Genomic DNA, 15,620 nt, shown 5'->3' on the forward strand with positions numbered 1-15,620 from the left:
TATTAACAAGAACTACTTTTATGACTTCTTACACTTGAGCTAAACCTGCTTAGGTGTGTCATAGTACATACATTTCTTTTTGATTTCAGCTGTCCCTTAATTGCTTTTTTATGGGTACCCAGGGGCAGAAAGGGGATTCTGGTCAATATGACACAACCCTTTTTTTAATAAGTAATACAATATTAACAACTATGGAGTAGCTGTACCTGTAGGTATAGATAAAACTGAATGTTGGCTTGGTATCTATATAGATCGCCTGTTATATAGAGGCAGATCTAGTAGAAATGCACCTACTGTATGTAAAATGCTGGTACAGATTTTTTCCCCCTATCAGTCTAACCTTCTGTGTTGATACATGAATGCTGGTACCCACTTACAGGGATGCCAGATGATCAGTGCAGAATGAAGGTCCCAGGAGAAAGGATCACATGGTTTTCTCTGCCCTGTGACGTCACTAGCAGATGGCATGGGTACCAGCTCTGGCAGTTGGCATCAATGTCACTTTTTAGAGATCAATGAGATAGTGCAGAGATACACAGATCTAGACTCCAGGAGACGATGCGACATTCAGACTGAAAAGATTTGGAAGGCAAAAAATGAAAACTGAGTATTGAATGAAATAAAAAGCTAAGGTAATATAAATAAAGATATATTTCAGTTGGGGCTGTGTGTGCATGCAAGTGTTTAAAGATACAGTATCATTGTCTTGTATTTTATGTATGCTATTTACTACCTATAACTTCTCCTAGCATTCCATTCTTATGATGTAACTGCATACTTTCACTGGGATTATGCAATACTGCAAGTGTATAGGCAATACTAAGACAGTTAGTCTTTTATTAGGGGGTTTTGTTCAGTTTTGTTCTATTAAAAAGTCTCTGCATTCATTTGTGCTTATCTCTGAGGACAGTGGATCCAAGTATTTGCTGTTTCAAGACTGAAAACAAAAACAACAATTCAAAAAGAAAATGATTTCTTCATTTCATTCTGGATTCTGAACACACGTGCACAATTGCAGTCAGAATCCACAGCCCATTCCTGTCAGATATTAGCTAGAGGGAGATGTCTGATTCTTGCAGAACATAAACACTGCTAACGCGTGGAGGGGTTTTCTGTTTTTGTTTTTGGTGGTTGGGTTTTTTAACCCTGATTGATTGAAAAGGAAAAAAAAAGAAAACAAGTTAATTCCAACAACAAAACTGTACTATTAATTTAGAATCTTTCCTTTAAAAAATGAGAGAAAAATTTTTATTTTCGAACTCTTTTTTATGTGAATACGTTTAGGATTAGATCATTCCTGGTTTTTTTTCTTATAGGAAATAAATACTCAGTTTCATATATTTTTCATATTGATCATTAGAAAACCTCACTTCATTTTAATTAAGTCACTGAATGATTCATTTGTCTTAGGTTTTTTTCCATTTAAATCCTTTCTAACCCATTCCAATATACTGGACTTAAATGTATTGATTCATGAAAGAATGCATGTGAACAAACTTCAAATAAAAGTTAATAGGTGATTTAAAAAATATTTGTCTGTCAGTTAATAGAGATATAGCACTTTTCATTTTTAAGACTGGTCTCTCCCTTCTCATTTTTTACCCAGGGGAATTTGTATTAATGAAATTTCTGCATTGCTTTATCATGTTTTGCATTTGCTTAAATTCCACAGTGTTGGGGATTCTAAAAGCTTGTTTAAAAAAATACAAATGTGTAGGGAATTGATTATGACGATTAACATAGTTTTTACTCTTTATTTACTCGTACTAAATTTGCTTAGATTAGTGATGATATAATGCATGTTTTGATGTTTTTCTAATTTTGGCAGCTCATTTTTTTAAAAAAACTAAATAGAAAAAACATTTGCAAGTTATAAACATATTTTATTAGAAAATTGTGTTGTGTATTTTATACATGTATGTGTGTATATACACAAGTGAAAGGTATGTGACGCTGTTTGTGTAAGTATACAAGCTTTACAAATGGAAACATTTAAACATTGTGCTGGCATTCTTTCAGGTAACTTAAGATTATAGAACCATGTTAACACTACCATTTGATGAGTCTGTTGTAATGCCAGAATCCCAGATGTGCAGAAAGTTTTCCAGAGAAAGTGAGGATCAAAAGCAAATTAAGAAGCCAGAAAGCTTTTCAAAGCAGATTGTACTCCGAGGAAAGACTATCAAAAGGGCCGCTGGAGAAGACACAGAAAAAGAAGAGGAGGAAGAAGACAGAGAGGAGGAGGATGAGAATGGTTTGCCTAGAAGGAGGGGCCTTAGAAAAAAAAAGACAACCAAGATAAGAGTGGAAAGGGTCAAATTCAGGCGGCAAGAAGCCAATGCTAGAGAAAGGAACAGGATGCATGGCCTGAATGATGCTCTGGACAATTTAAGAAAAGTGGTCCCTTGTTATTCAAAACACAAAAACTGTCTAAATAGAAACTTTAAGACTAGCCAAAAACTATATTTGGGCTCTTTCTGAAATCCTGCGTATTGGCAAGAGACCTGACCTGCTCACGTTCGTCCAAAACTTGTGCAAAGGTCTATCCCAGCCAACTACAAACTTGGTGGCAGGGTGCCTGCAGCTGAATGCCAGAAGTTTCTTGATGGGTCAGACGGGGGAAAGTGCCCATCACACAAGGTCACCATATTCCAGCTTCTATCCTCCCTATCACAGTCCTGAGCTCAGCACTCCCCCAGGGCATGGAACTCTTGACAATTCCAAGTCTATGAAACCCTACAATTACTGCAGTGCTTACGAATCTTTCTATGAAAGCACTTCCCCTGAGTGTGCCAGCCCACAGTTTGAAGGTCCCTTAAGTCCTCCCCCAATTAACTATAATGGGATATTTTCCCTGAAGCAAGAAGATGCCTTGGACTATGGCAAAAATTACAATTATGGCATGCATTACTGTGCAGTGCCACCCAGGGGTCCCCTTGGGCAGAGCTCCATGTTCAGGTTGCCTACCGAGAGCCACTTCCCTTATGACTTACATCTGCGCAGCCAGTCTCTCACCATGCAAGATGAATTAAATGCAGTTTTTCATAATTAATGAGGAAAATGAAAATAAACAGTGGTCATTCACCTCCCCGTCTAATTAAGACAAAGCAGATGCTTGTGCACTGCATAATGGGCACAACTCTATTTAACGTGTTTACTAGTTTCTAAAGTGTGTTTCAACTATTGTGGGAATTTTCTATGTACTAATAAATCCTTTTTCTTATACATATTTTCCCTTTTGTTTTTTTGTCTGTAAACACTGTGAAATTGTTTCTAACCAGAGACTTATTCTTTTTTTCCACCCTATTCGCTTGATTCATTGAACAGTGTGTCTAAACAATATAACTGACAGAAACGCATACACACTGTCTAAAGTGAATGTCTGTTTCAATTGTACAGTAACTATACAAATGCATGTTATTAAAATCAGATGAGTAAAATGATGTATTTATAATTATTAGAAATTATATATTATGTATTTGAGAAGAACTGGATTTTAAAAAATTATTCAGAATTTTAAAAGAACTGTCCCTAAATTGAGATGGTCTTGCAAGATTGCAGGGAGTTAGTGCAGCAATATTTAAAGCTATGCAAAAAAATTATTTTCTTTGATTTGGGGGAAGAAAAATATAGGTGATCACCTCTGAGAATTATTCCGCTTAAAATCTGGAGTGGTTGCTGATAGGGGCTACATAACATTTTAGAAAATGTTGTCAAAATTTTGCATCAGTTATTTTAACATAATAATACAATGGTATCAGCACTTTTTTGTATTTTACTGACTTCAGATGTAAGGGTTTGTTATAACAATGTATTACTGTGGTTTTTTCACTACATATTTTAAATGCGATTAAACATAGATGTTTCCAGTCATAAAGTACATCTATTAGCTGTGATACTGTATTTTGCCTGATACTTATTATTGCACAGTACACAGGTGCCTTTTGTTTTTTCTTGCACAGCATTATTTTCTGAACAGCCTTACTGATTACATTTGGGTTTTGAAACCATGGACAATTATCAGGGTTTACTACATACCACATTCAAACACACACCTTATGAGCATATAGGCACACCTTAGATATCCTTAAACAGAAGCAGCTATATGTTCATTAAAGATAGTAAAGTGTAGTATTTCCAGACAACTTTCTAGCCTAGTACAATGCAGGGACAGATGAGTGAACAAATAGCACCGAGTTGTCTTTAAGCAACTCTGGCATCTGGAATTAATGTTGGGAATAGGGATTGGGGAAGGGTCTATAGATTGACAGATTCCCTGACCACTGCTTGCTGTTAAATTTAGGGTTTGTTTAATGAGAAAGTTGCATCGGTTTAACTAAAAGTGCAATTTTACATTGATTTAGTTAAACTGGTGCAAAAGGCAGTGTGGATACTCTTAGCTCTGTTTAAACCAGGTTTATTTCACTTTAGCTAAGTCAATTAAGAACATGTTTCAGATGACTTGAAATAAGACCTTTTAAAACTGACCTAAGTGTTGGCACAGCAGTTTGCACTGGATTAGCTAACCGGGTTTAAAAACTGATTGAAATTAAACCAGTGCAGTTTCTGCCTGTAGACAAGGCCTCTGATTTTAGAGGTGTAAATACAAACTCTACTGACAAGCATTCACTTCTAAGGGACCAGAATGACTTTGCTTGGTACAGTGTACATGAGGAGTTATGAGGAATCGTTATTGAAAATAAAAAATTCTATACATATATTATACAAATATCACAAGCAAATTACTTGGAACAACCAGAGACTGAACCACAGCCCTAGATAATGATTTGGTAATGGCTGATGAACTTTGGACACTCACTTTATTATTGAGGGAGCAGGCTGATTTCTCCTGCTAACTGCACCATTTGCCTCATGTCTAATTTCACAACTAGCTCTAGCTGTTAACATGCTCAATTCCTGGTCTAGGCCGATCTCTGATAAATGCTTCCCTTTAATTAGAAATGGGCCCAAACCACGAAGTTTGGATCTGGATCCAAATGCCCTAAAATCTGAAGTTGGAGCCTGGTTTGGATCCAGGGCTCTGCTTTGTCAGAATCCATAATAGAGATAGATGTCCTATCACTACAGATGTAGAGATCTCAGTCCAAATCTCCCCTTAGTTCAGGGTTGTTGGTTCCACAGTTTTGGTTAGGGCCTATTTCAATCTTTTATCAGTGACAGGAAACAGGGAAAATGGCAGAGAGCAGCTTTTTATATTGGACTGTGTGCCGAAAAAGATTTTGTTTTTTTACCACCTCAAAAATCACATCAAGGTCATTTGCATTCAATATATTGGAGGTTTGGGAAATAGGGGAGGGAGAAGCTACCCTTTGTCTAGTAGCTGTTTCTGTATATATGCAGAACACCAAATAATATTTACCAACAAAATGCAAGCAGGTGACAGAAGGACATTTGAGGAAGAACGAGCTGAATGCAAGGAGGAGAAACAGGCAGTTACAGGCACCGTGTCTAGATATCATCCTGCCACTGCACAGTTGGACAGGAGCTAGGAAAAGGCACCCATAATTCACACTGTGCCAGTGGCAGAAGAACCCAGAAACACACGACCTTTATGGAGTGTTCACCAGCTGAGTGGAAACAGAAGCCTTATGCATTTAGATTTTCAAGTGTTTGTCTTCACCAGCAAAGAGACAGAGGGGAGCACTACAAAGTGCGCTTTCCACAATGGTATATTTGTGAAAATGTGTGTGTGTATGTGAATGTGTGTAAGTTGTGGGGAAAGTTACAAAAAGGCCCCAAAGCTATGTACAGAGGGAAATAAATGCCTGCCACAATATACTTAGCAAATACAGGGCCAGTGCTAAGCAAAAGGGAACACTTCAGGCTTTGCAATTCGGGAGCCTCCAGCTCTATGGCCCTATGGTAACTCACGGGACGGTTCACCTTTCCTTCTGGCCACAGAACCAGGAGTGAGGGAGGAAAATCAATGCCAGCCCTGTGCTTCTCACTAAACTCCATGACACAACCAGAGGAGAGGCAACTCACAGACAGATTACTCATTCTGGTAGCTCTGTGAGGGCACCACTCTTCCTCAAGGCACTGCAGAAATCCTAAGCAGAGCAGAAAAATACTTTTCCTGGCTGGTAAGTTATTGAATGACTAGAGATATTGGAGGAAGGAATTCTCTTGATTTAACACTCTCTCCTACACATATACACATTAATACAGGGGACCAATTATCCGCACATTTGCCTACTTCAAGGTTCTTCTGACACCATGCTCTGAAGCACTTGGTACTGGCTACTGTCAGAGGTGAGATGCTGTCTTAAATGGACCACAGGTCTGTTTCTGTATGGCAATTTCTATGTGCCTCAAATCCTTTACCTCTAACATCCTTCATATAGGGCATGTCTATATGGTGGGGTTATGCACACTATGGGGATCTGATTTGTAAAGCACACTAATGTATTGCACTTTGATTGGTCTGTGTAGACCCTGCTGGTGTGCACCAAAGGTACCCTAGTGCACTTTAACATGGCACTGTTTTAAACATCACTTCTTGAAAGCACACCAGGGAACTTTTAATATGCACCAGCAGGGTACATGGGATGATTAACGCACAACACATTAGTCACTTTAGATCTCAGACCCCCAAGGGCCCATTACCCCACCATGTTGACAAGCCCTCAGTGTGCTGGGGTGAGATTTAATTAGTGCCCCACAGCTGGCCTTCTCTGCATTCTTCTCGTCAGAGAAAGAGGGTTAATCTCTCCCTTGCCAAGCTCTGAATGGAGTCTAGACCCACATCACCCTCCCATGGTCATGCACCCATTTTGGGAAACCTCCTGGCTTTACTCTCTTTGGACTTGTTTGTGCTCTTTCTCTTCATAGATATATGCAAGGAGGTCTTTAAAAGGTAGAGAGAGAATGAACACACACACACACACACACACACATATACACACACACATATAAAGGCAAAGTTTTTTTCATACCAGTGATTCCCTTTCTCACTTGTACTTGGATTACTCGCCTCTTATCCCCTTTACCCACTGAAACACATGGCAGAATCCTTCAACACAGAAGCAAATACCTGATCTTTCCCTAAATTAGAGGCTAGCTGTGTGGGTTTATGTTCCAGATTATGATCTGGATTACATTTAGCCTATTGTTTTGTTTTATCATCCATGGTCAAGGTCAAATCAGTTTTGATTTGACGGTATCAAAAGCTTACAAGATGGCCTCACAAAATGTCAGGACAACACAACAGAAATCTTGGCCTGAAATTTGTGAGGCCATCACTCTGTATGAAATGTCACCAGAGTCAAAAAACGTGAATTTGGATCTGACCCAGAACTAAACAATAGAGGCAGGTTCAGTTTTATCCGGGAGGGAAACAGGCCAGCCCAGAGGACAGTTGGTACAATACCAGTGAATCTCAAGGACAGCCCTGCCGCATCTTACTTAATCAAAGCTGAACTAAATTATAAGGGATTCAAGGTTCCCAGTTCCTGACGCTCTGTGTTCCAATACAGACATGGCAGGTCTGCTCTCAAAATTCTGTCACATCATGACAGTAAAAGGCTGGCCCCTTCGGCCACAGCCTTTTTCAAGGTTATGCAAGAATAACCTGGAGGGAGTAGGGAAGCCCAGTTTGTTAGCAACACAGCCTGTGAAGAATTAATTATTTATGCCAAGAATGAGGAATAAGGGGGACACCCCATGCAAGCAAACAATGGCCATATGATCTATGCCCTAAAATGGACTATTGTCTCAGCCTCATCCACAAAAGTTGTTACATAGTAGTGCATAGAGCTTCTCCAAGAAGGCTTTTCTCCAGAACTGTTCTTCTTAGTTAAACTTCCCCTATAAGATTATATTTGTATTTATCTTTGTGACTGCGCTACATGCACACTACTTAATTCTAGGATGCCATTAGTATTGAAGACACCAGACAAAACCAAGCTGGATTGTCACCTCTATCATATTCTGGTTTTGGTGTCCATTGAGACTTGGCGGTATCTGGGGACATTTTAAAAGCATCTGATATTGGGAATAACAGACCGATTTTAAAATCCATCTTTTTCTCGGGAACATGAAAGCCCCACCACCAGCACCAAACACGCAGAAGCCTTGAAAAATCATTTGTTTGCAGAGTAGATGCCAAACAGATATTTTTCCTGAATTGGAGCTTATTAACTTACCAAATTGTATTTTTCACATGAAGTAATTTACTGGTCTAAATGTAGAGCCTGAAATGTTAAGTTTTTGAGTGCTTTATTAGATCAAAATTGTATTTTTGAAAAACAAAAGGTCAATAACCAATGGAATCTAAGCCCAAAATACTGATTTATTAGCCCCTGAAAACCAGGGTTTATAATGTAAATTGTGACATATAAGATGAGGAAACTAAGTGCCCGGTCCTGCTGAAGTCAATGGGTATTTTGCCAGTAATTTCAGCTGGGTCCTAAAGCAGGCAGGAAGGTAAACTTTCCCTTACCTTTGATGTCAATTATTCACAGACACATGAGCAGCTACATAATGTTCAAATTGCAGCTGAAATAACATTTGTGCTGGGCAGAGGGCTGGAAAACAGAGAGCCTACTCTGGGGTCTCCCTCAGAGACCAGAAGAGGAGTGTGTTTGTGAGTGGGCCAGGGAATGGAAGGAGACATTGGACTACAACCCCATGCAAAGGGAGATACAGCAGACAGAGAAGCTACTACTGCCCATAGACTGATATAATGGTGGTACAGCTTGTCTAAGTACTATAGGGGATCCACATTCTGTTTCTAGATTTTGAGGGAGGATTCTGTGTCGATCACCCATGCAAAGCCCTCTCTCTGTTTTTGCAAAGGGAACTCAATTTTCACCCTTAATTAAAATGTATTAGATGCCCTTTGCCTTGGCATCTGGGCACAATTTTAGAAAAATTCACACACAGAGAGAAATGCTTCCCACAACAGATAAATAAATCAAATCAGCTAGGCCGCTTCCACCTTACCAACACCAGTAAGCAGATCCCACACAGGCAGGAAAGCCCAACCAAAAGTCAGGAAAATGTTTGACTGAGTAAATGCACTTACACCAATTTTAGTGCCTGAAGGGCACTAATCTGAGAGCCTGATGGAAGGGGAGTTAGAGCATTTTAATAAAGCAGAATCTCTCCCTTGAGCATGCCTAGTCACCAGCCACCCAGAGTTCAGCTACAAAAACTGACAGCAAGAGAATTATAGCCAACCACAGCCATCATGATCACAGCAGCCTCTCAGGCCTGCTCCTCTTCCTAACATTTATTTTTAGAAATAGAACAGAACTGTAAGAATATAGTATCATGTCTGCCCTATGAAGAGACAGAAAATAAATTCAGGCCAATTTCTGGTGGTTGTTCAGAATGATTAAAAACAGGGATTTAGATGGAAAGGGTTGCAACTGTCGCTATGGGCCCATCCAAAAAATGACTCTCTAACTGGGAGGCGACTAGATGCCAGTACAGTTCGTGCTGGAATGTACCCAGTGCCCCCGTGGCAGCTCCAGGCAGAATCACTGCTCATCACTTCCAATAACAAAGCAATTTGGGTGTGTGCGGTCAGAGCTGCTTCATGGACACACAGATCCATCTAACAAATTTATTTGAGCATAAGCTTTCGTGAGCTAAAGCTCACTTCATCAGATGCATTTGGTGGAAAATACAGAAGGGAGATTTATATACACACACAGAGAACATGAAACAGTGGGTTTTATCATACACACTGTAAGGAGAGTGATCACTTAAGATGAGCCATCACCAGCAGCAGGGGGGGAGGGAGGAAAACCTTTCATGGTGACAAGCAAGGTAGGCTATTTCCAGCAGTTAACAAGAATATCTGAGGAACAGTGGGGGGTGGGGTGGGGGGAGAAATAACATGGGGAAATAGTTTTACTTTGTGTAATGACTCATCCATTCCCAGTCTATTCAAGCCTAAGTTAATTGTATCCAGTTTGCAAATTAATTCCAATTCCTCAGTCTCTCGTTGGAGTCTGTTTTTGAAGTTTTTTGCACGAGCTGAAATTGTGGAAAAGCAGCATCACTTGCCCCATAACCTCAGCCGTGCAGAACAGAATGCCATCCACAGCCTCAGAAACAACTCTGACATCATAATCAAAAAGGCTGACAAAGCAGGTGCTGTCGTCATCATGAATAGGTCGGAGTATGAACAAGAGGCTGCTAGGCAGCTCTCCAACACCACTTTCTACAAGCCATTACCCTCTGATCCCACTGAGAGTTACCAAAAGAAACTACAGCATTTGCTCAAGAAACTCCCTGAAAAAGCACAAGAACAAATCCACACAGACACACCCCCAGAACCCCGACCTGGGATACTCTATCTGCTACCCAAGATCCATAAACCTGGAAATCCTGGACGCCCCATCATCTCAGGCATTGGCACCCTGACAGCAGGATTGTCTGGCTACGTAGACTCCCTCCTCAGGCCCTACGTTACCAGCACTCCCAGCTATCTTCGAGACACAACTGACTTCCTGAGGAAACTACAATCTATTGGTGATCTTCCTAAAAACACCATCCTAGCCACTATGGATGTAGAAACCCTCTACACCAACATTCCACACAAAGATGGACTACAAGCCGTCAGGAACAGTATCCCTGATAATGTCACGGCTAACCTGGTGGCTGAACTTTGTGACTTTATCCTCACCCATAACTATTTCACATTTGGGGACAATGTATACCTTCAAATCAGCGGCACTGCGATGGGCACCCGCATGGCCCCACAGTATGCCAACATTTTTATGGCTGACTTAGAACAACGCTTCCTCAGGTCTCGTCCCCTAATGCCCCTACTCTACTTGCGCTACATTGATGATATCTTCATCATCTGGACCCATGGAAAAGAAGCCCTTGAGGAATTCCACCATGATTTCAACAATTGCCATCCCACCATCAACCTCAGCCTGGACCAGTCCACACAAGAAATCCACTTCCTGGACACTATGGTGCTAATAAGCGATGGTCACATAAACACCACCCTATATCGGAAACCTACTGACCGCTATTCCTACCTACATGCCTCTAGCTTTCATTCAGATCATACCACACAATCCATTGTCTACAGCCAAGCTCTACGATATAACCGCATTTGCTCCAACCCCTCAGACAGAGACAAACACCTACAAGATCTCTATCATGCATTCCTACAACTACAATACCCACCTGCTGAAGTGAAGAAACAGATTGACAGAGTCAGAAGAGTACCCAGAAGTCACCTACTACAGGACAGGCCCAACAAAGAAAATAACAGAACGCCACTAGCCATCACCTTCAGCCCCCAACTAAAACCTCTCCAACACATCATCAGGGATCTACAACCCATCCTGAAGGACGACCCATCACTCTCACAGATCTTGGGAGACAAGCCAGTCCTTGCTTACAGACAGCCCCCCAGTCTGAAGCAAATACTCACCAGCAACCACACTACCAGAACCACTAACCCAGGAACCTATCCTTGCAACAAAGCCCGTTGTCAACTCTGTCCACATATCTATTCAGGGGACACCATCATAGGGCCTAATCACATCAGCCACACTATCAGAGGCTCGTTCACCTGCGCATCTACCAATGTGATATATGCCATCATGTGCCAGCAATGCCCCTCTGCCATGTACATTGGCCAAACTGGACAGTCTCTACGTAAAAGAATGAATGGACACAAATCAGACGTCAAGAATTATAACATTCAAAAACCAGTTGGAGAACACTTCAATCTCTCTGGTCACTCGATCACAGACCTAAGAGTGGCTATACTTCAACAAAAAAGCTTCAAAAACAGACTCCAACGAGAGACTGCTGAATTGGAATTAATTTGCAAACTGGATACAATTAACTTAGGCTTGAATAGAGACTGGGAATGGATGAGTCATTACACAAAGTAAAACTATTTCCCCATGTTATTTCTCCCAACCACCCCACCCCCACTGTTCCTCAGATGTTCTTGTTAACTGCTGGAAATGGCTTACCTTGCTTGTCACCATAAAAGGGTTTCCTCCCTCCCCCCCCTGCTGCTGGTGATGGCTCATCTTAAGTGATCACTCTCCTTACAGTGTGTATGATAAAACCCATTGTTTCATGTTCTCTGTGTGTGTGTATATAAATCTCCCTTCTGTATTTTCCACCAAATGCATCCGATGAAGTGAGCTGTAGCTCACGAAAGCTTATGCTCAAATAAATTTGTTAGTCTCTAAGGTGCCACAAGTACTCCTTTTCTTTTTGCGAATACAGACTAACATGGCTGCTTCTCTGAAACAAATCCATCTCTGCAGCGTTCACAGAAGCAAATGCTGCAAGGTACACAGGCTGACTATTCGGTGGGTCCTGCGTGGACAGCAGGCATGTCCTGGACATCCCTCCCCCCATTCCTTATTATGTATGTGTATACAGGCTCCCCCTTCCTCTTCAGAAAACCTCTGGCTGGTAAACCCTCCTGGGGAATTATGCAGTGTACAGGACCAACAGCGTACCTTCACCACACAAGTTTATTTTTTGTCTCCTTCTTACACCCCAGGTACAGTACAACCACATTAGCGGCATTTATGAGGAGCCCCTTCCTGCTCCCTGGGTTAGCCTTTTATACAGCCCCTTTTCCTTCCTGGGTTCTCCAGCTGGTGAACTAATTACCTTATTAACTCAGCAGGCTACAGCATGTGTAAGTACTCCCTTCTACTTTAACCACACCCAGTTCCCTACATGTTCTAAATGACCATGGTGCTGGCTTCCATAGACTCCAATTTGAAGCTGTTATCAGCACCCTGTCACGCTACCAAACACTTGTTTTGCACAACAGGTAATCCAGCCTGTAACAGTTACTTCAGCCTTCATGCTGGAGTAGCTGGCATTTCACCACAGCTGAGCCTGCAAAAGATGCCCTAGAGGAGACATGTAGCTGTACAATACATCTGCATCCTACTCAATCATGGAGTTCCTGTACCTTCAGGTACTCACACAGATATCAGCATGTTCTATAAGATGGTGGATCCTCCATGAGTAATGGCCTCTACCACAGCAAAAGCTCTTCAGTAGTTCAGTTTAACTGCCTAGTGCCTCCATGAGTGCCTGACAATGAGATCTGGGTCATCTGGATCTGACAATGAGGTCCTGGGGCCCGTTTTGTTCAATATCTTCATAAATGATCTGGAGGATGGTGTGGATTGCACTCTCAGCAAATTTGCGGATGATACTAAACTGGGAGGAGTGGTAGATACGCTGGAGGGGAGGGATAGGATACAGAAGGACCTAGACAAATTGGAAGATTGGGCCAAAAGAAATCTAATGAGGTTCAATAAGGATAAGTGCAGGGTCCTGCACTTAGGATGGAAGAATCCAATGCACCGCTACAGACTAGGGACCGAATGGCTCGGCAGCAGTTCTGCGGAAAAGGACCTAGGGGTGACAGTGGACGAGAAGCTGGATATGAGTCAGCAGTGTGCCCTTGTTGCCAAGAAGGCCAATGGCATTTTGGGATGTATAAGTAGGGGCATAGTGAGCAGATCGAGGGACGTGATCGTTCCCCTCTATTCGACACTGGTGAGGCCTCATCTGGAGTACTGTGTCCAGTTTTGGGCCCCACGCTACAAGAAGGATGTGGATAAATTGGAAAGAGTACAGCGAAGGGCAACAAAAATGATTAGGGGTCTAGAGCACATGACTTACGAGGAGAGGCTGAGGGAGCTGGGATTGTTTAGTCTGCAGAAGAGAAGAATGAGGGGGGATTTGATAGCTGCTTTCAACTACCTGAAAGGGGGTTTCAAAGAGGATGGCTCTAGACTGTTCTCAATGGTAGCAGATGACAGAACGAGGAGTAATGGTCTCAAGTTGCAAGGCGGGGGGTTTAGATTGGATATTAGGAAAAACTTTTTCACTAAGAGGGTGGTGAAACACTGGAATGCGTTACCTAGGGAGGTGGTAGAATCTCCTTCCTTAGAGGTTTTTAAGGTCAGGCTTGACAAAGCCCTGGCTAGGATGATTTAACTGGGACTTGGTCCTGCTTTGAGCAGGGGGTTGGACTAGATGACCTTCTGGGGTCCCTTCCAACCCTGATATTCTATGATTCTATGATTCTATGATCTGTCCAAATGCAGTATCTTCCTTATACAGGGGTCATGCACTGCATTTTCTTCTTGTACCAGACTAGCAGAACATAAGTTCTCCTTCACATTCAACCTAGTTCTGTGCAAGTTGTAAGATCAGTAGAGTCACTGATAAAACATTAATCCTGTTCCCACGTGACTAAGCCATGCAAGATAAGATACTTGAGCCTATATTTCAGGCAGTAGCAATTCCAAACTGCAAGTGCATTACTAAATGCCCTCTTTTGTAGCCAAGGTTTATGTGCCTGGTAAGCTGCCAATATACTATGAAGGATATACTTTTATACTTATAAGTATATAATATACTTTTCAAGGATGGGTCATTGGTTCAAAGAGTACCATTCATGTGGGGGGATAAACCCACATGCCCCCTCAGCCAGCTCCATAGTTTCACTAAGACTGAAAGGTGTAGCTGCAGTGGTACAGAATGTGGAGTATATTTAAATTTACCTTCTTTGCTTCATTTTCCCACTGCACACATAGGTTACTTCTATTCCTGCAACACATGTAGGTAATTTGGCCCTAAGTCACTCCGTTGGTGTGCAGCAGTTTCTCTAAAACTGTTTTGGTGAAGAGGGAATTATTAAACAAACTCAGAGTCTCAAAATGATAATCTAGCATTACTTGTTTTTGCAAAAAATCCCCGGATTTGTTCCTAAATGTATTTAAATCTTACCAGTGAACATAGTGCTGGTTATTAAAAAGTAATTCTGGAGAAATTAGCTTGCAGCTACAAAAATTAATATAATTCATTTATTACTTGCAGCCACAAATCAAAATGCTGTTAACACGGCTGCATGCCATTTAATATGCACAGTAAGTTTCCATATGGCTTCAATTTTAGGATCCCGGTCAATCCGCAGAATCACTTGCAGAATGCTCCTTAGGCATGTGAAGTCAGCTAGTGCTTATTGAAATGAAGGTCGAAAATAAATGTTTAAAAACCATAAAAAGAAAGACTCCATTTATTTTTTTCTTCCAGAATTGTAAGCACCACAGGCCTGATCCAAAGCCCATTGAAGTCAATCGTTGTCTTTCATTGACTTCAGTGGCGTTTGGATTAGGCTCCACCAGTTTAAAATTCACAAAATGTTTTTGACACTACAGATGACTTGGTGCCAAATCTGGAATGGACTGTTGGACTGCATAGCCAATTACAAAGAATAAAAATAAAGAGATGTCTGTATATGCACCACAATATAAAAATGTAAAATAAAAATATCCTTCAGCTATTGTGTAGTGTGTAGGTATAGCTAATGCCATATATATATACACACATATAGCTAGCTGATATTTTCAAAAGTAAGCGCCTAACGTTAAGTTCCCAAACCTACATTGAGCCACCTAAATAAGGAGGCAGATATTCAAGACTGCTGGGCACCCCATACCTCCTTTGGAACTCGGTGAGAGCTATTGCAGCATATCCTCCTTGCCCACTGTCTATGGAATTGCTCTGCCTGTCAGCATTTCCACACTACTTAGTTACCTGAGGGATTGTCTCTTTCTCCATGCTATACT

General features: G+C 41.3%; 1 protein-coding gene across 1 annotated transcript; it reads left to right on the plus strand.

Moving 5' to 3' along the window:
• The first annotated feature begins 332 nt into the window (after positions 1 to 332).
• NEUROD6 (neuronal differentiation 6) lies at positions 333 to 3,878 on the plus strand. Its single transcript, XM_038391223.2, is given in 3 exon segments — positions 333 to 632; positions 2,020 to 2,417; positions 2,419 to 3,878. Coding segments are annotated over 2 exon segments (1,011 nt in total). The 5' UTR covers positions 333 to 632; positions 2,020 to 2,040; the 3' UTR covers positions 3,053 to 3,878.
• The last annotated feature ends 11,742 nt before the right edge of the window (positions 3,879 to 15,620 follow it).

Source organism: Dermochelys coriacea, chromosome 2 (genome assembly GCF_009764565.3).
Source record: "Dermochelys coriacea isolate rDerCor1 chromosome 2, rDerCor1.pri.v4, whole genome shotgun sequence".
Taxonomy (NCBI): domain Eukaryota; kingdom Metazoa; phylum Chordata; order Testudines; family Dermochelyidae; genus Dermochelys; species Dermochelys coriacea.